Source organism: Cloeon dipterum, chromosome 1, assembly GCF_949628265.1.
Source record: "Cloeon dipterum chromosome 1, ieCloDipt1.1, whole genome shotgun sequence".
Taxonomy (NCBI): Eukaryota; Metazoa; Arthropoda; class Insecta; order Ephemeroptera; family Baetidae; genus Cloeon; species Cloeon dipterum.
Window position 1 is genome coordinate 31331349 of NC_088786.1, and position 26911 is coordinate 31358259.

The 26911-nt window shown below is 43.7% G+C and overlaps 1 protein-coding gene and 1 long non-coding RNA gene across 4 annotated transcripts in view; one reads left to right on the forward strand and one right to left on the reverse strand.

Annotated features, from left to right (window-relative positions):
• Window positions 1-26911, reverse strand: part of orb2 — a 210754-nt gene that overhangs the window by 108366 nt on the left and 75477 nt on the right. For all 3 annotated transcript variants that reach the window (XM_065475671.1, XM_065475670.1, XM_065475669.1), the window contains one exon: window positions 14561-14681. In XM_065475671.1, the coding sequence (XP_065331743.1) occupies window positions 14561-14681 (121 nt within the window). The remainder of the gene's footprint in view (window positions 1-14560; window positions 14682-26911) is intronic.
• Window positions 20509-21639, forward strand: LOC135934138 (uncharacterized). The gene is made up of 2 exons (XR_010574073.1): window positions 20509-21056; window positions 21480-21639. It is a non-coding gene; the product is annotated as an uncharacterized LOC135934138 (long non-coding RNA).

Here is a 26911-nt window from a genome sequence, read left to right on the forward strand (position 1 = left end):
TCGAGAAGCTGCTTGATTGCCGACAAGTGCTAACTCAGACCAGCAAAAAAAAAAAAAAAAAAAAACACAACCCCAGCAATAAATTTTTAACGCGCCTAATTGCTAGAGTACACACACACCACTTGCGCAAGTAAGCACATCTGCTACTGCTGCTGCCACCGCTACCAACACTACAACCGACAGATCCAACCGACACCAACGACTTGTTGTACGGAAATTGGAGCACGAAGCGTCTACTTTATTCAAGTCTACCACTACCTATGTTTGGATGGTCTATTTTTAAATGGTTTAACACACTGAAAATTGCCTTTATCCGAGCGCACTTCTCGACTTCTAGTGTTGTACAACATCGATTTCTAATGTTTTATTAGAATCCAAAAGGAGACTAGTAACATACAATTGTAGAGAGAATGGAACATGCTGTGTCAAATAGATATTTTTGATAGGTTTAACTTTTTTGAGATGGGTGACCCCCTGATAACGAGCAACTCGCGAACAAATAACATGGGCCTCACTGGAGGAAACCCAGCCCACAAAAAGATCCGCACCGGGGTCTTTAATTAAAATGCAAGACATTTTTCCCGTGATATTAATTCACACGTGCTGGAGAGGTTCAAACCAGCAAGTAGCGATTCGGAAAGCTTTCGCAATCCTCCTAAATCCGAATGGCTCATCATTGCAAACCAAGCGAGTCAAATGCCGGCGCAAATCAGCCCCAAACATCGCTCGGATTCTCATATTAGAAGTTCAAACAGTGCTTGCGATCAAGTTGTTTAAATCACACTTGCTGTAATGATAAATCATGGAAAATTGATAAAAATGGGCACCAAAATTATAATCACCCACTTAAGTTATTCTAACCTAAAAATGTTAGTTCCGATTTGAAAAATCTAGTTAATCCATTAAATTTTTTCCGCGAGAGAAATGCCCCTTAACTAATGTTTTTTTTAAAGGTAATAGCTTCAAATATAAAATCAGCTTTGTCGCAACCCAATCACCATGGATCGAATCCAATTTTTGAACCCATTCAATAGTGACAAAGCACTACAAAGGTCCCTTTTCATATCATTTGGTTGTCACGTCTAGGATGTTGTTTGGTTGCGGACGTCATGCAGTTGAGAAAGCAGCGTCGACTGACGACCTCCTTCTGCCGTCCGCCCTGGAGTTTTCCCCTTGACGACGGAATTCTACTTTTTGCCGGTATGTATGTTGTTCGTGCACGTGGTTTTCGGCGCTCCACATGGCGTTTTTACTTTCTGCTCTTTCTGAGCTAGACGCCGAGAGCAAAGCCCACTCGAGAGGAAGAAAGAGAGGCGCGAAAAAGCAGAGACGCCGGCGAAATAATTGGTTCCACCGGTCAGATGCAGGAGCAGAGCGCTGGCCGACGTATTTTTATACAATTTTATTCCGCCGCTGCGCAGCTCGCAACGGCCATTAATCACAACGGTGTCGGTCCATTGGCGCACCGAGAACCGCTGAAATTTGACCCAGTCATGCTGTTTTTTGTTTTGCGGTCGACGGATGGTGGGTGGAGCCGGGCTCGGGTGTGGAGTTTCACCTGATTAAGGGTACACACTGCCCAAACAATCGATTGAGGAAAAACAGGGCCTCGCACATCGTTAAGCCTCCTGATCCAGACGGAAGGGACGAATTTCCCCCTAGAAGCGCCAATTAAAAAAGCTCCGTGCTAGACACCAAACGCTTTTGGCATGAATAGGCAGCAATAAGTTTGATTCGACAGGAGAGTGTCTAAATTCCGCGTGAAAGAGTCGGTCGGCAGCTACACAGTCGTCGCTCTTCTGCCCAACATTTCAACGTCAGTAACAAAATTAACACTCGCTTTCAGCGTCACGTAGACGCACGGTGAACGATCGAGCAGCTAGAGGATGGAAAGAAATCACATTCCGATGAAAAATTGGCAGCACATCAGGCGGAACGAGGTAAAAAATCCGGGCGGCTGCCGCTTTCACCGACAGAAATTGCAAGAGAGAAATTCCCATCTCGACGGCGTGATCCCAGTTTTTTCTCGCTTTCCCTCTCTGGCGCGCGCGGCAGACAAACAGCCCCGAGATGGATGACTGGCAAAAAACGCCGACCGAATACATTATGGGCCGAAAATCTCGTGGAAAAAATTACAATAAGGTCACCTTGCGGGCGGCGGAGCGCGCTTTATTGAATTGCGGCGTCGACGGCTAATGTTATGTAAGGACATGGCAAGGTTATTGTTCATTTCATGTAAATTAGCCCGACGGCGGCGCGGGCGGGCGGGTGGTGGGCTGCTGCCGCCGGATAGGATAGTCTGCCTGGTGAAATATCGGCCGGCTCACATGATCCGCCATTTATCTTGCCGACCGATAATGCTCTGCATGCCGAGCGAGCTGTCTGATAGAAATTAATGCGAGAGAGCCTCCGCCCAATTGGACGCGCGCGCAAAATGCCCGATTGACTCGGCTACTCTCTGCTTGATTGCCAGTCTCGGCCCTTATCGTCCGCTTGGAATTTACTGTCTTTGTGTCCGACACTCTGCTTTTTCCCTCTCTCGCGCCTGCCATCCGCTGCTTTATCGCGGCCAAGCTGGATTTGCGTCAAACTCTAATCCACGCCGCTGACGATTTTTATCAGCTCCCTGGATTTTGGTTAATTATTTTAAAAGCTAGCTGTACGGACGAACGGCTTTATAATGGTCGGTTTGGGGAAAATATTTTGCGTAGTCCCCGGCTTTAAAATAAAAATTTAAAATACTATCCGACATCGTACTCGATCGATTAAAAACAGGCAATATTTTACATTTCGCAAAAGTTTGCTTGTGATGTGTAGCAGCTAAACGCTAGCGTGTGCAACTACAACTGCGCAATGCCGGCAATGCGGAAAATTCGGCAACTCTACGAACAAAAATGAGGCAAAAAAGATGCCAAAAACGCTGATTCAGGCGCAACTCGTCCGCGAACGCGAGTGTGCACGTGTGTGTACTTTGTATGTGTACACGGAAAACTAACTCTTTCGCGTCCTTTGTGCGCGCATACACCTAAATAATGGTGCGGGCGCTTTGAAAATTCAGCAGAGCTAGCAGCAGACAGAGAGAGACGCATTCATTTGGAGCCGAGGGAAAAAAGGCGGCGGCTGCTAGACAAAGCTTCGGATTTCAGCGGCAAAGGGAAAGAGAAAGAGCGTCACAGCGAAAAAGTGCGAATTAAAAGTACAGTAGAATAAAACAATGCGAAATGAACTTGCAACAAAGGCAGCCAGAGCCCAGTAACTCTACTGGAGCGCTATTATTTGTTATTAGGGATGTGCAAGATGTTGCTCACAACATTTCCTCGTGAATGGCCTTATTCAACTACATCTAATGAAATTGTGGTGGCGGTTGGCAAGTAAATAAATACTGAATACCCAAAAACATAAATAAGCCAGCAGCGTTTTATGGAACCTTGCGAATATAACATATAATCGTACAGTGCCCTCTCGTTTTCCCAACGCTGCAGTTTGCTTCAAACTCGTCTATTCGCTATTTTTCACAGCCCTCACCCCTTCCAATTTTTACGAGGATTTTTTCTCCTTGTTGCGTCGACGGGTTGGCCGGGTCGGTATGGTGGGTGGGTATCAAACAGATCATGCCCTTTTTGCACCAAGCCAGATGAAAGAAAAACAACCGCCGTGTGTGTTGCTCGGTGGGTTTGGGCGGAAATAATGACGTCGGATTGGGCACTTTGCCCACCCAGGCGGGCAGACAGTGTGGCTGGCTGGATCGACCAGCCGACCGACTGCCCGTCGACGACGACGCCAGCCAGACACGCACTATACGCCGACCGAAATTAGCATAGCCGACTATGCATACTTGCAAAAGAGCAAAAGATTTTATAATCTTGGGATGAGCGAAGCAACATTCAGTTAAACCTCCAACCAATTCTAAAATTCTCTTCATTAGTTTTAACAGTTATAGTTTTCATATTTTCTAAATATAATTTGGAAGGGAATTAGTTTCTGCAAGCAACAAGCTCGTACTAATTAATATAATTTTAAAGAATGAGCTACAGCGTTAAATTAAAGTCTAAAATTTATATATAAAACAAGGTTTTGAGCTACTCAGACAAATAGGGGGAAGAGAGGGCGAAACAAGTCAATGCAGCAAGTTGCTAAAGCGCCCGGCACTTTTCATTTCGATTATTTTGCCAGCTGCAAGGCGAAAACGCAATATATTTGCTCCTCGAGAGCCATATATTCAGTCCCGGAGCCGAAATTATTTCCAGCGAGTGGCATTAAATCCTAATTCCCAGCGCGTTTTCTTTTATTCTTCCCTCTTTTGCGACTCTATTCTTTTTCCTTTCTTACTCCGCGCCGAGAGACAAACTGCTGGCTTTTGCGTCTTTCGCAGAACACGCTCGAAAATTATTGGAGCACGATAGAAATCGCATAACAAGACGACGACAGTGTATGTGTGTGCATAAAAAAGTGCTTTTGCATCGTGTGCATGCAAATCTAGGCACATACATTGCCTGCTGGGCCGTAATCTGCCGCTGCCCATAGAATACACATTTAGCCGGCAGTCCATGCAAATGGGCTGCATTTTTTCCGCTCGCCGCTTGCCAATCCCTTTTTACAGCGTCGTAAAATTAAATACCCTTATTGTGTGTATGTGCCTCTCGAGCAGCCGGCCAGTGCTGTTTTCTTTTGACGACTAGTGCTTTGTGCCGCGCGCCAGTGTTTTCCTCTCTATTAGGACGCTAAGCCAAATTGACTGGTAAATCTGATTTGCTGCACTTTTGAAAAGCTACATACGTGTGCGCTTACAAAAAGTATGCTGTTCAAACTGGAAAATTTAAAGCTGGGTGAGCAAAACTTTGTCCACATTACCGACCTTCATTTTATTCGAGCAATAGAAGAAATACACGAAACAATTTTCAGCCATATCCTAGGCATATTTAGCCACCATAATTATTTGCATTGGCAAAAGCACGGGCTTGATATTTTATGATAGAAGCGGAGCAACTACACCAAAAATTAACTTTTCATCGGGTTTTCACCTCTGCCCCGACGAGAAAGAGCGCTTCGGCGACCACGCTCAATTTACTTCCAGCGCAATAAACTAGTCGTCGCCAACGACGACGACGACGACATCGTGTGTGTGTGTGTGCATGTGTGTCGCAGCCCATAAAAGTCGAGGTCAACAGAGTAATTATCTCCGGCGGCGAAAAAATGCACGTCCGCCAATCAATTGCAAATTAATGCAGAGCAAAAAGTAAGGGCGCGTCTGCGGCAGTCTTTTTTTTCCAGAGACGCACTACGTATATTTTTTTCCTGTCGTTGGCTGGACGGCCATCACGCTGGGCTCATTGTCGGCTGCCATTATGGGCTATTTTTCTTTATTACACATAAATTGCGACCGCCATTAAAATGACTGATACAGCTTTATCGTGGCCCGACATAAAAGAGGCTGTCACAAAAAATAATACACTCGCTCTTCATAGTGCGTTGCTTATTTATACACACAAACTCCATACAAAACGACCGGGACTTGTCGTTTTGCGCAAATGAAAATGCGCTGCAGCCGCGGAGCCCATTTTTCACCGGCAAAACGGCGTGAGATGCTGCCGCTTTTTGTTACGTGCTAATATATTTTTTCCAGCGCGCGTGACGTTGGGCCTAAATTAAGGGACGACACCCCGGGGAAAATTAGCTATCCGTCTTGATAAAAAGAGATGGGGATGAAATTCCCGTACGTTGTCATGAGTCGAAATTCTGTTAACAGCTTCAAAATTTTCGAAACATCATTGAAACAAACTGCCAACTCCAGGGTAACACGAGTTTTTAGAGATAATACACCAGTTGCCATTAAAAACATTTCAAATTTAATTGTATTCGGAATCGATAAATAATTTTCAGCAATTATCGAAAATTGCACCAAATAGCATACATAGCAGCTGCATGATTATTGTTGTGCGCGTTATTCCGCAAACTTGGAAGAGTAAATAAACGGTCCGCTTTTGATTAATCTGCGCTCCTAATGGCGCTCATTTCAGCGGCTCACGCGATTTTTCCTCCTAAATTATCCGCCGCAAAAAGCCGGCTGCATATTACACGAGAGACGGGATGATGGCGTCGCCGCCAGAGAGGACAAACATCATCATAATTTAAGCTGCTCAGCAGGATGATCGCCGTCATCGCTTTTTTTCGGGCGGACACCGTGCAGACAGCTAAAATGTGGCTAGAGATGACAGCAGTTTATGCATTACGCACGACCATCATTTGGAAATTGTTGTCTGCGTCACCCTTTTGCTGCTGCTTTTATGCTGCTTCTGCCGTCGGATTTTTTCGCATTCGCAAACGAGAGAGGCAGTCATGCGAAAATGGAAGCGGAAATTGGCTTGCATGTGTGAATTTGAGCGGCTTTTTTGCGGCTAGGCCGTTTTTTATTTCGAATGGGGGCACAGGCTGAATTTAAATTTGGGTTAAATGAGGTTGCATGTTGAGCCTAATTCGTGTCTCAGAATTTTTAACGAAAACTTTATTGGGATTTGCCATCAAGGGGAAGAGGTCATGTGTGCGTTACAAATTTATACAAAAGCGGGAAAGTTTTGAAAAAAGGGAGACTTTGATTTAAAATATATAACAATTTCTGCTGTTAACCTTTCTTGTCTAATATTTTGACTAACCCCATTTCAGACAAATGTTGGGACTTGGAATAAGGAGATATTCGACGAGGAAGACGCGCTCGTGCAAAACAACAATGATAATCAGCAGGCGACGACTGAGGGGATAATAAGAGCAGGCAGGGATAGGCGACGGATTCCATTGCAGCATCCATTCCGTCATTTCGTGTGTGTGTCTTTGTGTTCGCTTGGAGAGAGCGAGTGAGCGAGCGAGACGATGATTGCTCTGGCCAGGCGGACGACAGGTTGTAAATTCGCCGCCGAATGACTCGCTGGCTGATGCATGTGTTTCTGCCAGAGCCACGTTCGCTCGCTCGCTACGTTGTAATAGTTTTCGGGCCAGACAGAGCAGATTTCAGTCGACAGACACAATTTCGCTCTGCTCGACTGCGACTGGATAATTTGACGCCGCAGACACAATGCCGACAATGGCAGCAGCGTCTTCCCCAGCGAAGGCCGCCTTTTCGACTGCGGCGGCGGCGGCAGCGGCGGCTCTTTCACAGTTATTGGACACTCTCTGAATCAATTGTGTGCCGCTTTGTGCGCGCACACAGAAATTTAATTTCGGCTAGCCCCGCGTACGCGATTGTGCACGGCTCAAAGCCGCTTGTTGGATGGATATGGAACGTGCAATATTAGCGGAGACGTTGCGGTGGCTCGCGGCACTCAGCCGGGCCTGCGATCCGGCCCGCTTCTTTACGACCCTGAGTGGCTTTCAGGCCACGTAGCCGCTCTCTCAGGTTCAGACCATTATTAACTTTAGTATAAATGGCGTAAATCGTACCGTGATAACGTTATCCTCGCAAAATGTGGATTGTTTCTAGCCCTACCAAATTAATTTATCAGAATTTGGACAATGGTAAGCTTGATTTTCCCCTTCACATCTAAATTGCAATTTAAATTAGAATGTTACTTTTCTTTCACTGAAAGATTTTAAGCATTTTAAATTCAAGCAAGCAGATGGAGTATTTTTTGAACCTATTTAAATTTAGACATATATCATAAAATAGGAAAGATAAAAAAGGGGGTTCAAGAACTGCTCTGTAATGACATGGGCAGAAATTAATTTTGCTTTTATTCAATTAAACTGTATTTTTAACTTTTATGTGAAAATTTTAAATTTGAATATATTAACGTTCTGAAATGTTTCTGTATGCTCATCAAATAGGAGGTCGGATAGAAGCCAAAACTATAGAATCGCTTCGAAGAAAATGTCCGGCTCTTCAGTTTACCATGAAAAATGGAACTCGTTAGGAATTTCTTTAAATATTTGGAATATTTTAAACAATAACGTTCCAGCCAATTTTCCATAAATTCAAATAAACAATTTTACTCTCTAAATAATACTATGAAAGCGATAAATAAAAATGGATGTAGTAAGTAACCTTAGAACATTATTGATTGTTGCTAGCTATATGGTGCGACGAGCGAATCAAGTATGAAATATATATTTGCCATGAGCTGCCGGACATATTTCAAGTGCAGTCACCTATGGCAAGAAAAACGACATTTCTGTGCGCACCCCGACGAAAGTAAATCATGCGTGTTTTCAATTAGAGGCGCACGATAATGGCAATAAATATATCGGTGCGCAGAGGCGGGAGCGGCCGGTTTAATTTCGCGGCTGCGGAGGCGGCAATCGTGTTTTGGGCTGTATTGATGGCAGGCAGAGCGAGCGAGAGAGCCTGGAGGCAGCCCAGCCAAGCCGGGCAGACAGCCACCGCGCGTCCACCCGCCCTGGGCCAACTCTCGGCCACAGGAAATTGGATTTGCGACATTTTTTCCACGGTGCTAATCACGCCGAGTGTTGGTGTCGGGCTCGAGCTGGCTGCTCGATCAAAGTCACTCGCCGGGCCGAACGGGGTCCAAATTGCGTTCGACACGCCTCTCCAATTTAGCTGCCGGTTCCAAAGACAAAGCCTGCCTGCCCTTATAAAGCAATAATTCTTCTCCTCTGATCACCGGATGCGAAAGCAGAGGATTTGTTGAGTGCAAAACCCTGTTATTGATGGATCGAGAGTTTTTTACTAGGTCTCAACTCGTTGTCATCATTTGTTAGAATCTCGGGATTAGCAAAAAGGTTGACACAGCCATGATGAAATTTAAATACAGTATACTGTTCCAATCTTGAAACTTAACTAACATAGTACATTGTGGCTCATGTAGGTCAAGAAAAATCGATTCAAACTCAGCAGATTCATAATTTTTGGAACAAAAATTTATAACATTTAACGATGGCCACAAACCCAAGAAATGTTGAATTTGAATTAGATACAAAAAATTTTATATTTTAGGTTTTTTCACCCAATTTTTGTTTGTATGTTAAGTAAGGTCCACAATTTAAATGGCAATAATTGTTGTAACAAAGGATTTTTGTGACGATTCATATCTGAATCTTACTAACTTTAAAATTTCAATCTTCCAGATTCTATTTTTACTTCTCACTTTATGATATCATGTTGTCAGATCTATTCATAGATTTGCCAACTCACCGTATGCATGATTGATCTGTTTTCTAGCAGCCAAACAGTTTAAATCCCTTACAATCCGATCTGCACACGGTGCACAATACTTTTCAAAACTTTTCCGAAGCGCGCGCACACACTCACTCGTCGACGCGCAAATGGCAAACTTTCCAAGCTCCACGCACAGATTAATCATTTCTACAGATGAAAAAGAAGAATCCGGGCTGCTCATCCATTCTTCACCTCGCGCGTAGCGTGAATCTACATAATTGCGAGTTCGCGCCAAGTTTTTTAATAAAAGCACTCTCCGGGGATGCAGCAGCAATCGCTATTTCGCTTTGTCCTTTTTGCCTGACTTGCTTGCGAGACGGCGAGGCAGACTAATGATTTGTGCCCAATTGTTGTGCGATTTATCGCCGCAGGCGCTTCATAAAAACGCGCACAATGAAATCACACACGCGAGCCGAGGGAGAAATATTGCGCCTTTTTCTTTCGCAATGCAAAATTGCTGGAATAAGCGGCAATAAATAACTGGCACCGGCAAAAACGCGCCAGCCATTCGTCCTGAGGCTTCTCCTGCACTTTTCCAAAACAGTCTGGGGAAAAATAATAGGTTCGCTGATATCCTAGAGAATAGATTCTGATGCATTAATACATATATTTCCGAAATATTGTTAAGCAATGTCTGGTATTTTTTTGGGTGTTACATGAATCTTGCTAGCTTTTGGTGTGGCCAGATGGCGAGAAAACTAGCACAGTCTTAATATATATCACTTGAAGAAAGAGATCCGCAGGCGTGACAGAAAAATCCACGGGGGATATATTCACACACACGTAGATATACAAAAGTGCAAGTCACAAAGGCACCCAGGTAAAATTAGCACTTCTCTTGGAGCAGCCGGCAAATCCCAGGCCGCGGCGCTAACCCCCTGCCAACCCTTTTTCCGCCTTTTTCCTGTCCTTTGAGAGCCTTATTAATCACGTCGAGGTCAAAGCGAGAGAACCAGCTCATTCGCAGCCGTCGAGTGTACAAAGGCGGTCTTTCGCACGTGCAGCCAGCAGGGTGCATGCATTCGCGAATTCAAAAAAGCGCCGGCAGGGCCTTAGGGGGTTGGAGAAATCCGCCCCCGCCAGGACACGCACGCACAAAGAAACCGGACGCGCCTTTGGATGATAAGTAGGGGTGAGCAACATGGCTGAGGGATCAAGCGGAACGCACGGACAGCTGCATTTTTAAAGGCACCAACTCTCCAAATCTTTTAGAAATGCTGAAGGTTTTTTAGATTCACCGTGAAACCTAAATTCTCTGTGACAATCTTTCTGATTTGAATTTGGCACATGAGTCAATTTATTGTGAAAGCTCTTTATAAAAAAAGTGCGTTTCAAGCATTTCTTTGCAATGTTACAATTCCCAGAAAAATATCAGCCGTCTCATAAAACATTTTTATTCTCGATTGGTTTTTCCGCTTATGATTTTCCCCAAATTGACGATTGAAGAGTCCATCTGGCAGCATCTGGTCGTATACTCCAGCGGGCAGACTCCCTTGCAGATGCTTTGTTACACCGAAGGGTGCGAATTTGATTTGCAGTGCAGCGCAGCGACGAATAACCCGATTAGCTCCCTCGCATGTGCAGTCCAGGTGAATTTCCCGTCTGTGCTCCCGAGTTTGTGAAAATACACGCGCCAGTTGAAGAGCCTCTTTGTGTATAGTGTGCTGATTAAATTTGCCAAAGTGCCGGCTCGTTAGTATGCAAATTAGCGTCTCGAATTACGCGCGATTGCATTAAAATATTATCCAATTTTCGTGCCCGTTTTATGCAAATTCGCGTGAGAGCAGCGGCTGATAAATAAATATGTATGGAGCGCATGGCACAAGAGGCAGCCTCATTAAAAGAACATCGCGCGCGCGCATCGCATTATCCAAAGTGATTATAAAGTGCCACACGCTGGCGAATATCAACCCTCTCTCCCGCGGCACGCATGCAGGACACAACTATTTTTCATTATTTTGCATCCGTTTCGGCCCTTGTGCTTGCATAAATTTGCCTCCACTTGACCCGGTTGAGGATTTAACATCTCTATCAAATCCGGCGAGAAAATCCTCAGACCTCTCGAATGTTCTCCAAAAATGGAAATTCGGCCAAAATGCTCACCAGAACAAAAATAAGATAATCCCTAGATATTTATTTTTCACAGCAACAGCAGCAATGCAAATTTGTGTAATTTATAAGCTGTATAAATTCATAAGTATTAGCATTTTTATTATTTGTTGTAAGTTTGAGTCTGACGTACATCATTGAAATTCATAAATAAAATTACTCAGTTAAAGTTAGGATAGTAAATTAGGAAATTATTTTTTCTTAATGCTGTTCTCACTCAGTATGAAAATTCCTTCGTTTTTTCCACTAACCACAGCAGAATTGAAGACAGGAAAACAGAACAAAATAGGACTGGCTGCGAAACTTTGATTACGGCTCTGCTCTTAGCCCCTGGCCTGTGGGTGGTATGCAACCTGCGCGTCGCCACTGCAAAAACGGTAGCGTACCATAGAATCTGATTGCGCAAGTGGTGCAGCGTGCGGAAAACCGTGTCGGGATTAGATTTCGCTCGGCACATTAAAGCATTTAGTGCGTCAGCGTCGCCCTGCGGCAATCTGCTCGGGGCTTTGTAGCAAAAAGTTAGCAAAACTCGGCGGCTTTTTACTCTTTGCGCCAGACGTACAAGTTTGATTCGGCACGTTCCAAGTATAAAATAGGAAGAAGTCTCCATTCGTCCTGCGCCGCTTTTATAAATGGAAGTCGACAGCATCTTTTTGTCGCCGAGTACAATTACTACAAGTGAACTTATTATTGGTCTCGGCGCGAACTTCGCCGCTCGCTCGCTTTTTGCCGATGCTCGTCGCGCGGACAGCATCAGGTACAATCTGTCCTCTCGGCGGGGCCGAATCGCAAGGGGCCGCAAGTACGAGCAAGACTGGCTGCTCGGCGCTAACTTGGAAATTAGATTTCGTCCCGAGCAGGCGTTCTTTCGCCGCTCGGTGCTGCTGCGACGCAAAAAAATGCTCGCAGAGAAGCCAACTTGTTACTGCCACCAGAGAGATGTGTGTGTGTGTGTGTGTCCGCGCACGAGGATTTGCAGTGTCGAGAGCCAACCAGACTGTGTGTACATCTATCCTGCTGAATTTCAAATAGCAGACAAACTGATACTGAACCAACAGAAAAAGATCAACTTAATGGACCTCTTCACTTAACGTCTTATTTGTCCCGTTCACCTGAACCAATTTCATGAAATAAAAATAAACTGCTCATCATTTGTTTGTTTGTTGCATTGATTGCACAAGAAATTTATGAGTTTTACTGTTTGTAGTTTTTTGTTATTATTTATTATATTTACAGAATTTGTCGGCACAAAAAATCGATTTTATTAGCAGACGTGTAATACAATTCTAAATCGATAAAACCTTAAGCGTTTGCGATAAAAATAGTGTCATCAACAACAACAACATCCCAGTTAAAAACACGCATCCCCATAAAAAGCTGGGTGACGATGCTGTTTAATCAATTTTCCATTTCAACGTTAGCTACTTTAGGCAGCTGAATAATACATAAAGAAGTCATGACGGACTGTCCGTTTTCGAGGAAATAATAAACCCTTACTTCTTCATTCATTCCCTGCGATACATCCCTGGAGTAAGCGCTCGCTTCGTCGAATTGTTGGCTGGCGGGAACGTGCGCCCAGCTGCAGCCAGCACAACAACAATAAAATCGTCGTGTACACACGTCGACGCACAATAAAAAGAGGAAAAGGGCGATGGGCCGGCTCACTCACTCACTTTGGAGCGGCTCTTTTGTTTTGGTCGCCGCTGCCGGGGACAAAGTTGCAGTGGCCAGCATTGATCCCGACCCACTGGCCTCGGCGGCAAGTTGACACGCGATTTTTGACCGACTGCCTCGGAAAAACAATCGAAAAGTAGCGCGGTTGCGGACGTCAAAATGTTTCAAGCCACGGGCAAAGTTCGAGAAAAATTCTGTGGGACAGCGCCGCCAACTTTTGTTAGCGGGGTGACAAAAAAAACTTACTTTATCGCAGAGCAATTCAAAATGACTATGTCGGTCAAGTGAGTCGGATAGAGGCAAGTATGGCTGTCATTTGCGAAATCATCTCACAGCGGATGAAAAGGGATTCATTAAAAAAATTCATCTGCTTCCTGGAGTGCTTCCACTCACACTCGCCATCATCCATCCATTGTCCGCACGCACGCAAGACGAGGTATTCAGTGCGAGGGAAAATGCAATTTCTTCGCGAGCAAAACGTGTGCGGCAGCCTTCTTTCACTCATGCAGCATCGAGGCTCGCCAACAGCGGCGGCGTGCTTTTATCCATATATTTTGCACCGACACCTTCCTCCTTTCTTGCCCCACTAAATAGGACACGTTTTACGCGTCCTTTAAATACCAGCCCTTTCTTTCTTTATTTTTCTCTCTTTCTTCAGCGCGAGAGGGTTGTTTGCACACTCGTCGACTCGCACGAGCGAATATAAAAGTTGCAGCTCCTCATCTGCGCCAACGTCGCTCGCAGCAATCTTTCGCTAATGCAAAATTCACATACTCGCAGCTCCGCCTCCAATTTAACGGCTCGAGTGCAAAAACATAAGTAAAAAGCACGGGCACGCTTTGTGTACATAAATTTCGCTCTTCGCCATTTATGAGAAAAGAGTAAGTTTGCGTTTTTCCCCAGCCGTAAACATCCCGCGCGAAATCAGTGAGTGCGGGTAGCTGGTGGTGTTAAAAAGTTTCTGCCCCGGAGCTTTTACGCTAATGACTTGTAATTAAACGCTTTATACTTGTTGGCAGATTTTCGAAGGTTTTTCTTATTCACTTTTTTATATTTCGCTCGCAACGAATGAGGCCAGCAAGAATCACTTGGGAAAATTGGAAAAGAAGCTCAGAACGCCCTTGGCTTTTAATTGGAAAATGAGAGTGGCTCTTTACGAAATAAAAACGCAGACAGCGCCGACTGGACGAATTATCATTATCAGAATGCGCGACGCTTTCATTATTTCAGAGCGTGGATCGTCGCCGCTTATTTTTACGACTTGGAGCCACCGCGAAATGATGAAAATTGCATTTTTTTGCTCGTGCTAACAGGCGGAGACGAATTAAAATGAGCGAGCAAAACTGGAATTGCTTCTGTGGTGCAAAATGTCTCGGCAATTTCGGTTCGTCTTTTGTGCAATTTTACGGGTTGGCGGAGCTTTCATTTCCGAAACTAAAAGCTTTTTGTCCTTGTTTGCAGTCTGGAAATTAATGCCCGAGGCTTTGCAGTTGCTTGTTCTCTTCGGCTTTTTGAAGAGTCTGAGTTCAATAAATGATTCTCCAGATATAAAAAATTTCTTTCGGGGTTTTTACCCTCAATAGAGTAGCATAAGTAAAAAGTTTTCGTTCCTACCTTTGAGTTCTGGAGGTTCACCGTTGCTGGTGCCCTGGCTGCGCATCAGATCGTTGAGGTAGTGCTCGAGGCTGCGCATGTTGTCCAGGGGGCTGGCTCCATTAGTAGTCGGCAGGCGGTCCTGCAAACATCAATGTGACGCAATTAACCGGTGCAAATAATCACTTAGGATGAGTCTGCTGTTCCCTGAAGACGACGAGACGCCCCCCGCCAAGGCGGAGATGCAAAACTTATCTCGCAGCAGAGAGCAAGATGGATAATTACTTGTTAATTACACGCGCTTTCATAATAGACTCTAACTGGGAAAAGAGCGACGAGACGACGGAGGCAGAGAGACTCACTTTATCGCAATTGTGTTCGTTCGCTGAGAGAGAGACGAGAATTAATTTAGATTAAATAAAGTACGGACTGGATGAGCTATATGCTTGGCGACAAAATCTTGTTAGGAAGCACTTCCGAGATTTCCCCGGAGACAATTTTTACTGCAATTTGTAACTAACTAAGCAGAAAAATAGCGGGCGATCTTTAAAAAAATCCGTGCCACTAATCAGTGCAATGCACATTTATACAATTTAATTAGTAAGTTAGTGTTTCTTAATTTTAACACGAATGGAAATAAAATTCAAACTCATTTAGACGGTTGATTGCGATATTTTTAGACGGCTAGGGGGTGGGAAAGAGTTTACGATGGCAGAATTTAATTTCGTCAGATCTGGCCCCCCTAAAATGCCCCAAAATTTCACTTGGCCGAATCCTAACTTGGCGGATTGTCTTGTGAAGTGGCAACAGTAAAAAGCAGCACGCCGTAAAAATCCTTTCTCGCCGGAGCTTGATAATTGTCGGCAGCAAGTGTGTCGGCGGGACCGAATTTCCAGCCGGCGAGTCTTAAAAGCCAGCGAGCACATAATTACTCCTTCTTCATTACCCACGTAATTCGGCAGCAGTTTTACTGCCCGGCGAAAGAAATAAAATGCTGGCGGCCAAATCTGCACGAAATGAAATTCGGCGGAGCTGCTTGCGAAATAAAATGGCTCTGGATTCGGATGGCGGGCTCGATTTGGAAAGGCCGCCCGCAATTGGCACATGCCGATTAGCAATAAATTAGCCGAGTCGGTTCGTCGGCGGCGAATAATAATTGGAGCACGCGGCATAAATTACTCTCGGCGGCGGAGATTTCGAGAGCCCTCCGCCGCCACTTTGGCTCCAGGCAGAGAGGGCTGAAAATTCTTTTTCGCCCGCGTTGACTCGATTTCCACCTGCTCGGCGCGTTGGGATTTATTTCGATGAATGACTCCAGCACTCGGCAGCTTAATTGGGCTAAAGTGCGCGTTTTGGGGTGTTGGACCGCAAACGTAGCGTGTACTATGTTCCGTGTGCACCCGCAAAATGGGAGCATTGCTCACTCACAAAAGGATTGTTCAAACATGTTCTAATTAACATGAAAATGCACAGCTTTCCGAGTAACGTGCAATTGATAAATTTCCTTGCTTCGCATAAGGGTTGCATTATTTAAGCTACAATGATTAATTTTTGTTTAATATCCTCAAAAGGTTGTTCATATACATTGCATTTAATGGGAATAATGTAGAGATGTAATATTTCAGAGGATTATTAGGAACCACAGGATCGAAAATTGAACATTTAACTCTGACGATAAGTTGAATAAATTGGCCTGATGATCATTTAACCCTGTAAAAGTAAATAAAGGGATGAATAACAATAAAAAAAGTCTAGACTTAAGCTTGAAAGTTATACGCCAACTGGCTTCTTGGTGGCACATTAATTTATAATATTGTGGTGGTGGTGGTATTTGTGAAAGAGAGATCCCCGCAGCTTTTCACCTGGCTAGCCGGGAAGCATTCATTACTCTCTCAACATTTACGTGTGTTCCTTTTGCGCTTGAAAGGCAGAGCGGCCCTCGGCTCTGAAGTGACTAAACGCCGTTGCTTTTCTTGCCGTTTGAAAGCGACTCATGCTTTATTCAGACGGCTCATTTTAAATATTTGCAAAGTCGTAATTAACATGCATGATATTTAAAGCCTCCGCTCTCACGTTGAAAACAGCCCCCGAAGGAACAGGCGGGGGTGACGTCGGCGCGCCGCGTTTTTGCACAAGAGCGAATATATATTATTTAAATATTTGTGTGTTTGGGTTGTACACATACACACGGTTCATTTTATGAATAATGTATAATATGTATTTGTGTGCAAAAGAGCCAGACAGTCGTCTGGTGCCGCTGTGTTCGGAATTTAAATATCTTCTCTCCGCTTCTCTTGCTCCTCGCCCCGAGTTGTAACTGAACTGACGTTGGGAGTTAATTTAATGTATCAAACGCAGGCAAAATAATGCACGAAATTGGATTCGCATCAAATAATAAGTAAGCAGACTGTGCGCTCGACGAGACAAGCACGCAGACGAAACGCATAAAACGCCAGACGGTGGAAGAAGGGAAAAAAGGCGATCGCTGGTGGCACGATTTTTGCATCACAATAAGTGGCTTAAGTCTTGTCTGCTCAGGGAGGCTTTTACCACATTGACCGCTTTATTTGCATCAAGATGCTGGTAAACAGAAAAAACTTTAAGCATTTTGCAGGAAGCGCCCCACGGGTAAAACTACAAATAATGTTTTAAATCTACATATAACAAAAGAAGCAATTTCAATACACGTTCAGAAGTTAATTTGCAAACAACAAGTTGTTCGAAGCTACTTTATAAAGCCTTCAGGCAGGTTGATTAATTTAACGCCCTTTAATTAAAAACCCCCGTCCAACTGCAACTCCAATTTCTGTTCTTACAGCAGAAAAAAACTACCAAACCTTCCTTATTCAACTTCTTTTTCATTAATTTGATTCCACCTTCAGCCCGCTGTCGAACGCGGCATCGTGCAAGCCCTTCATCTCCAGCAGACGCGATTGGAATTCGAAATAAAAAGCTGAGAGAGGCCCGCCCTTACATGTCTTATTAAGATCGGCACATACACGTAGCTCCCCGCTGACAGGTACGCGTAAAAACTTTTTGTTATGCACGCGTGTGCCATATTTAGATTTCTCATTACCAGCGGAATGAGGCGAGCATAAAAATTTTACGACAAAAGCCGCTCCCAGAGAGAGAGAGAGAGGCGGGATCTCTCTCGTGCGTTCTTTTCATCCGTCTTTTTGCTTATTTAACATATTTTCGATAAAATTTCAATATCTGCGAGCGAGTATTGAAAAGAAATTGACAGGCTTCTCCCTTCTTTTTCATCCGCCTCACTGCTCGCCGTTCTCTCTCCTCCATCCCATTCCTTGTGCTGTCAGTCTCCCTTATTATTATTATTATTTTCAGAGAACTCGCTGATAAGAAGCTAATTTCGACGGCCCTCGACTACACCGTCGTCTTTGTGCTGCTTATGTTTTTCGTTCAGAAATTTCCGCCTCGACTTTTGCGCCTATTGGCAGGTGGGCTGGTGATTGGAAAGAAAAAGAGGAGCAGCAGCCATTTGCAGCCTTGCGATTCTGCTGAGTCGTGAAATGCGCGGCACTAGACTGGAACTGTTTAATGAGAACGCGTGAAGCGCTTTTCTCAACATGAAACTTATAAGAATATTGTAGAGCTCCATTTTTTTACGACATTATTAGAACATCTCAATGGTCATTATAATTGTTTCATATTGCATTAGAGAACATGAAAGAGAATCAGTGCATTTTAAGAGGCACACAAAGAGCTGTAAAATATCAATAATAATACTCATGGATTTAGTACTGCACGCAATATTGCGTTTAATAAATCATTAATTAATAATTACTCATGGTATTTTTACTCTAAAAAGTCAATAATTAGCATTTTCTCTTTGAACACCAGCCCATCATTATGTTTTGAATTTTAAATTTCCCCAGCAGGAATAATTATTTAAAATTGAGTGAGCAGTGAGCAAAAAATATCGTCATCCAATTAATTTCCCGCGAAGCAGACGCAAATTAGTCTTGCAGTGGCCGCAGGCGGCTCGCTCCGCAAAATGCAAACCAGCGCCGTCGGCCCCAACAGCAGTTAATAAATAGCTAATCATAATCGCGCGCACATTGTCGGCGGGCTGCAATTGCGGCGGCCGTTTAATCTGCTGCGCCGCTTGATTGTAAATAATGAAATTATAGCTTCCAATCAGCCGTAACGAGCGGCTAAGGTGTGCTCGGCTTCCCCTCTCGTCCGTGCTATGGCGGACCATCTGCAACGACCGTATTTCGATGCAAACAGCCGAAATCTTGGGCTGATGCCAGCCAGCGATTGCAGCGAATATTGACCCACCGAATGCCATGTGTGCAGCCTCAGCGTTGCTGGTTTTAGACTCGATTGAAAGCTTCAGCTCTGAGTGCATTCTTAAAATGTTTTTACAGGGTATTTTCGGAAATCTAATCCAAGTGTAAAAAATTGTAGGAAAGGTTCCAGGAAAGGTGCCTGTTTCGAATTTGGAGGATAGCATCAACTTAAACACGCTTTGGTTTCGTGTGGTCCCATAAAAGCTAGTAACGAGTAATTTTTACAAATTATACCTCAAACAGAATTCGTTTTTCCGACCCTCCTCGGTTTTCTCGGTCGAGGAAAGTAAAATCGCACTGCGTGTCACAAATTGACTTCTTGAAGTCAGACTCGACGTTCAATCTAGCGAAAGCCAAAAGCAGAGGAAACGATCGAATAATGAACAATCCGCGCGCGTTACAAGGCAGCCACTAGCAATTTCATCAATAACTCGGCTGCTCCTCGGCAAATAATCCACATCAAGTCTCACGCAGAGCAATTTCTCCGCGCACACGTTTTTTGCACCATATACGTACGAGCGTATAATATGTAATACGTAGAGGAGCAATAATATCGTCGGAATATACCACGTATGTGCTCGCAGCGAAATTCTCTGCTCTTATTGAGGCATTAATAAATCTCGCAGAAACCAATATGGCTGGATTTCTGGCTGGCGTTTCGTGTCGCCACGGCGAGAAAGTATAGGCAAAAAAGGTGGCAAAATATCGCTACTTCTTTCTCGTCAGTCGTCGATGCGCGACAACGGGGAAATGGGAAAATTCTTCTTCCAGCACAGCGTTTCTCATTCCAGTCTCAATTTCCGTCCCACTTTCCTTCGACAGGGATAATATCGGCGCGAAATTAAAATGTCACGCGTTCTCTTTTTAATATTTGGCTGCAAGTAAAAGCTGCGGGTGCGCTCCCCTGCCAAAAATATTTTTATTTGGCAGAAAGGGTGCTCTCAGCCGAACGGGAAAAAAGGAAGAAAGAGAGAAAGAGAGAGGTCGGTTCGCTTCGGCGACAAAGAGTGTTCATTAAGAATTATCTGCGCGAGGGTCCTGAAGAATGGATTCGCAGAGGAGCGGCCAAAAGAGAGCCGAAAAACAAGCAGGATAACGCTGAAAGAGCCCGCATAAAAAAATATAACCCAGGAATATCCGGAATAATCTTAGATTAATCAAAATTTACCCGAAAAAATTAATCCAAAAAAATGATCCAGGATGAATACTGTATTAATCGAGATTAATCTATGAAGGTTTAAGATCAATCTAGAGATTAATCTAAAAATATATCCTCAGATTATTCTTTGGATCATTCTGAGATTAATCCAAAAAAATAATTTTTGGAATTTTCTTAGAATGAATCTAGATTAACCTTAAAATGTTTTAAAGTTAATCTAGAGATTAAATTACAAGAATATCCCTAGAATAATCCCAAAGGGGAAATTTGAATATAGTTAATAGAATATCCCCAGATTATTCTATGGATCATTCTGAGATGAATTCTCAATATTTTTTTAATGTTCCTAGAATATTCTTTAAAAAACCCCTAAAAGAGAAGAACTTAGATATTTTTCTTACAATTAAAAATATAAAAATAAGTATGAAACATAATTTAATCAAGAAAATGAACTGCCATACTGTTAAATATTTTGAAATCGTTATTATCACAAAAATTATTTTTTCTCGCAAATATTTTTTAATTAATGCGATGGATTCAATTTTTATATTAAAACCTAACAAATTTTTCATTATCTTAACACAAAATTATGATGCCTTTATTTTTCAAAGTATCTGCCCAGATTAAAAAGGGTAAAAATCATAAATGCGATTGAATAAATTAATTTCTTAACACAAGGAGTCTTAATTAATGCTACCGACAAACGGGCCAATTTGAATAAAAAATCAGAAGGACAAAAAAGGGTTAAAAGGGCGATTTTAGTGTGCGCGTGGTAGCGGCGGCTGCACATGCATGCACGCACTTGCATGGAATGCCTGCTGCTGCTGCCTGCCTCTGTTGTGGAGCGGGGGAGGGGCGACGGGCGGTGGCAGCAGCAAGAGACTTACAAAATCCTGCTTCGCTCTCTTTGTCTAACGCGTCAACGGTCAACCGCCGTTCAAATCGAAGTTATTAACGGACGCAGGACGCCGGACGCCGTCAATAAGGGACATCACGGACGTCCCGCGGACTCGGACGGATGGCCTGGGATCTTACGGTTAACAGGGTAAGTCTCATTTTATAGATTAGCGTCCAAAGAAATTAGAACAGATCGCGCAACTTTGAAATCCAACGGATTTATGGTAAAATTACACTTTTCGCTGCTACTTGTACGGTTTTCGCCACCAATATTTTGATATGGGATCCTCTCCAGTCCCAAATGTTCTTAATTAGAACCTCATAAATAAGTTTGGGTGGCGGAAACTGTAAATCGGTGATGAAAAATATAATTTTTCCATGTAAATCGCGGTCGCTTTTTTTGTACGCTTACGAGAATTTGTATTACACATTCTGATTCAATTGGCTTCGCATGGAAAATGGAAAAATATTTTGCATGAACTTGACATACTTCTACCTTCCATTTTCCAAGCAAAGCTGATTGAAAAAAGCTTTTATTTATTTTTTTCTACGAGTCGCTCCCTTTTTTTAGCTTCAAGCCGTCCGCAGATGTTTTGCACGACGGGAAAAGATACAATCGTTTAAGTTCTGCAGTTTGGGCTTCAAGATTGGCGGTGCTGGCATCGAATGAGAGAAAATTTTGTACCTGATATGATGAAAAACCAATAAATTTTAAAAATTTAACTAAATAAGTTTGTAATTATTTAAGTAATTCCCAATTAAATCGCAGTTATAACATATTTTGAAATATTCTAGGAACAATCTGAAGTAATTTTAAAAATAACTTAGGGATAATATTTGTCACACTTAATATTGACCTTAAAATAATATTAGATTAACCAAAGAATGTTCCAGGATGATCAAAAAAGAATAATCCTATATAAAGATTTGATACGCTAAATATTAATCCCAGATCAATCCAAAGATTAATCCATAAGTATATTATGAGAATGTTCTAGGATCATTCTTTAGAGCTTTTTGAAACAAACCCCGGCAGAATAATCCTGGAACATTCTAAGGATATTCTCTTAAATTAATCTACAGATTAATCCAGTATCACGAAAAACCGTATCATAAGTTCATATATAATTAATTTTTTAGATTAATCCTGGGCGAAATCGGTATATTCTTAGAACATTCTCAGGTGATATTTTTTTATGCGGGAGAGGTTGACAAAGAGTACTTTATGACCCACCCCCATTTTTTACAGACCCTAGAGTCCTTTTAGACAGATTCTAGGGAATCGCCTTCGGAGTGGAATGCGGCCACCACGAGATGGGACTGCCATGTGCACGTTCAATTAAAATCTCATCTGCGAGGCTTACCAATATAGTTCAATCACTACTCATTTCCATCAGCAGCGAGCCGAGTAACACGTGTATGGCACTCGTTTCAATTTGCAGCAGTTTTGATTAGTGCTCCAGTGAAGATGAAAAAGCGATGCAGTGCAGCCTCTGCAATTAACTGCTGCACCGCGATTCGGGCTGCCAGCTAGGCAGCTAATTGCAATTTCATCCCCGCCTCTTCTCTCTTTGCCGGTGCTGCTGCATCATGCCCCAGATTGCGAGGGGCAATTAGTCCGGCGGCGGCGGAAGATGACGGCAGCACTGAGTGAGTGCATTTCACTCTCCTACAGGAAACAATTCTTCCAATTTTTTGCCCCGACGGCCTCGATTACATTTATTGCATTAAATGCAGCGAGAAAGCGCTGCAGGCAGGCAGAAAACAGGCACGACAGCAATACATCGATCCGCCGCGTCAACCTGCCCGCTAGCGGCTCATTCTTTAATTTTTGTTGACACCCAAAAGCGGAATCGTTCCTGCACGCTTGAAACGAGTTGACAACTTTCTGAAATTGTTTGATAAGCAACTCGAAATGCCTCGGGACACATGCAGGAACAGCTGGCATACGGGAGTGCAGAACTTTGCAACCAAGTTGGAAGATGTTTTCGCTTCAGGGGCGTGACATTTGATATTTTTCTGTGTGCGCTTTGGCGAGGCATTCGCCCTACTTTCCACCTATGCAATCTTTGTCACCCCTTTGCTCGTGAGAATCACGCCACCCGATTCATTTGACTGTTATATTTGCACGATATTATTCATCAGCGCTTCGAGACTCGGCTGGTGCCCTCAGCCTTCAAAGGGCCCCGCTCACGGATGCATCTTTTTATCCTTCTTTTTTACTCTCTCTTTGACACACAATCCCGCAGTCCAATATGCACACTGCTTTTTGTGCACACGCGGGGTGCTGGTGTGTTTTATCGGTGGCTTTGCTCGCTTCTTTTCATCAACCCCTCAAGGATTTGCAGTGCTGGCAGCGGCAGCAGCGGCGCAGGGCCCTCCCCATTTTTTTCTTTTCCTTCTTCGTACATGTGTGTGTGTTCTGAAAAGTGTCATTGTCTTTGAAATTTCTGAATTGCATTCCGCCGGCTAGCTTGTTTGAGGATTGTGATGTTTAAGCTTCTTATTGCCAGAGAAATTTGTGTAAATTCTTTATGATTCGCTCTCTTAGGGGGAGGAAATTTCATTACCACAGCGGATTGCTGTCAATCATACACGCGAAGAAAGGGAAGCTCTCGTTTCTTTCAAATTTTAATGAAACGCATATGCCTCTTGCGCAGTTTTCATCAGTGGGGAGACATTACAAATTCAATTGAACAAGGGGAAAGGAACGGAGCCACGCGCCTCAAAAGACACACGTAACTTGGTTAATTTTGATGCTACAACAGCAGAAATGGAAATTAAAACGATTTGAATTCGCGGCCTGAATTTATTCATTCGCACAATTTATTTATTTTTGATTCATGCACGTTTGGATGGAAAGTAAAGCTTGAACAGAATCGCAAATCCAATATCCAGACACGAAAAGGCATTTAGAATAAAAACCTATTTCGCATTTATATATATCGGCAATATGAGTGTGCGGCGCGTACAATTTTATCTAAAATTGCATAGCAACACGTTGGAAAAAAATTCTGCCCGTCATAAAAGTCATTACAGTCGATTGTAAATTTTCCATGCTGCTGCGCGCAGTCTAATAAAAAATATAATAATTCCGCGCGCGCGATCGGAGGATGTTCGATGCGAACGGCATTTATTAGTCTCGATTTTTTGCAGCGTCTGCTGCTCGGCTGGCTCGTCCGGTGCGCATAAAAATGCCAGCCGGGCAAAAGCCGGCCGGACCTAGCACCGACCACCATCAATATCAATTTTTATTAGCAAATGCACAAAACTTTCCGACGCTCCATATTTATATCCCGTGTGCGCGTATGTATACATATTAAAAATTATGAAGCCATTCGTCAAAATAATATGTGCCTGTATATTTTATGTTATTATTGCCGTCGAGTAAAAAAATCCGTGAAACATGGCCGCCGGCTGGTGCACCGAAAATATCATGCGAGCTAGGGGCTGATTTCGATTGGGAAACTGTTCAAGGAAGAAAAACAAGTTGATGAGCTATAGGGGAGGATGAGGGCGAAAACAATAGTAAATCGTCGCAATGAGAGAGATATGTAGGGTGCAAACACGGGGCTTATCCCGCGGATTTATCGCCGATTGCATTTGTTGCCAGGCGATGCGTTTGTTTTTGCTCTTTTCAAGACACATCTGACAATGAGACTGCGAATGTGTGCTGCACCCGACCGTGACTTCTCCTGCTGCAATATCATATCGCGTTCGCAGCAGTTGGGCGATCAGACGCTTTTGTTACGTGCCACCACTTTAAACTGTATTATTAGCGGTTTTGTCATAAACTGCCATCAATTTGCGCTCTGTGCTGCTTATGTGCTTATGCTTTGATGCGGTGCATGAATTTTAGTAATACTTTCCTATTTAATGTCACTATAAATATGTAAAATGTCAAAGCGTATAAGGAAAACTGTTGAAAATGACAATAAAGGAGTTCATATAATTTTTTGAGGGAAAAACATCATAAACCTCTCTAAATTAAGATTAATTGTTTAACATTTCTCGATCTATAAGCTTAGAGCAAAATCAAACTCAAAAACCTCCCCGCAATGCAACTGTTTAAAAAATCAGATTTTTTATATTTCCTAAAGTTTGAGCTCCTCTGACGGTAAACTGACGGCGTCGCCTTCCTTTACAATGTACTTTAGATAGAGGCAGCTCAATGCCATTGGTCTATTATTTTAAAGCAAATAATGCCGACGAACTGTTCAAATTTAACAGCAAATATACGGCATTTCATTCACCCTGTCTTTCGCTTACTTTACGCTACATTTACTCGCCACGAATTTACGATACTTTTCCAGACTTTACCAATCAGTCGAGCGTTATTCAGGAGGGCAGAAACTGCATTTCTAGACAGGAATCATTCAAATTCGCATATAAATTGCAACGTAAGCAGCTCAGCGCGGGGAAAAGTGCGTGTAAAACGCAAAAGAAGCGACTTTTCTCCCAGTATCAATTCCATCAAACGAGATTTGCGACAAAATTGAGCTGTTTACCCGCGGATGTCATCATCCCCTGTGTATTTGCATGAATATCCATACACATCGTGCTGCGAGAGCGGAATCGCACCGCCTCCCCCGATCTTGAAAAACTTTCTCTGACGCGCGCTCAATACAAAATCCAATCCCAAGAAAGGGTGCACTGCACACCGAGAATTTCAAAAGAAAAACTTAGTTTTGTGCCAATATCGGGAGCCGGTGGAGCGGGAATCATTGCTAGTGTCTAGCATTCGGGGGGTGCAATGCGGCGGCGGCGACGGAAAGCCCCCCGGTCTGGCCGGCCTGCGGGTGTAGGCGCGGCGGCGGCAGCAGCGGCTGCATTTGCAGCGGGGGAAATAAAATGCATCAGACGATGCAGCCCGGGTCGTTGAACTGGCTGCTCTTGCGCAATGCTCCTCGCACGGGGTGCACCCGATCCACCGGCGGGATGAGCTGCTTTTTCTTCACGGTCGGGGGTGCGATGAGCGAGAAATGTAACTTTGCCGCACGTAGCATTTATCCCCATTAATTTTTACGGCCAGACATGAATGGAGTTTGAATGAAGCTGGCCGCCTTCGCACGCCCCTCACTGCGGATATAAAGACGGTGAAGAATTAACGGTGAATGGCCGCTTTCGCCTCTTTATTTGTTTGGCTTATGTCGCCTCGCAGTCGACGCTGACCGAATTTATTAAGTGTTTACGGCCGTCGGCATTTCTTACGAGCACCAGAAGTTGAAGCAAATTGCGGGGGGCGGTTTTGCTGCTGCGGGGGAGCGAACGGTATCCCAGCCGCGATAAATTAATTTCATGGAAATGGCGTTAAAGCGCAGCCGAAATTGAATTATTCCTCTCTGTGAAATCCAACTTTCTTTCAGCGCCGCCCCTTCACGACAACTTTTATTAGCCTTTTATGGGTCTTAAATCGTTCGAAAATCGAATCTCGGCGAACCTCGCGGCGGCCTTTGTCAGCAGGGGATCCACTTTTTGATTTTGGTTTTCGGCGCGTAATCCACGGCTCTAGTGGCTCGTCTAGTAGTAAAATTATACGAGGAAAGCCTCTATTCAGTCCGTCAAGAGCCACTGAAACAGCTCTGAGCCCTCGTAACAAAGTTTTCCTTCCTTCTTTGCCTGCGTGGAACGAGGGAAGCTCCTCTTTTTTGTGAAATGCGTCGAGAGTCTTCAAATTAATGAAAATTGAAACAATAATTTAAGAGCTCAAAGAATGTGATGTGTAGGCACATACGTTCATTAGCAAGAACCTGCTACACGCTACACTTTTCGTCAATATCTCGGCCTCGTTGAGCAATTCCAGCACGCAACATAAATAAAAATCCGGCTTCGGCACGAAATAAAAAAGTCAGTGCGATATCAAACATTTCGTCGAATTCCGACAGGAAATTTGGCACGCTCCATCAGCCCTTTTCGAACAAGTTTGTTTGCCTGCCAATCACGGAGAGCAGTCAGATTGCCGACTGTGAGAGCAGGAAAAAACGACAGCAAAAGACGCGCATG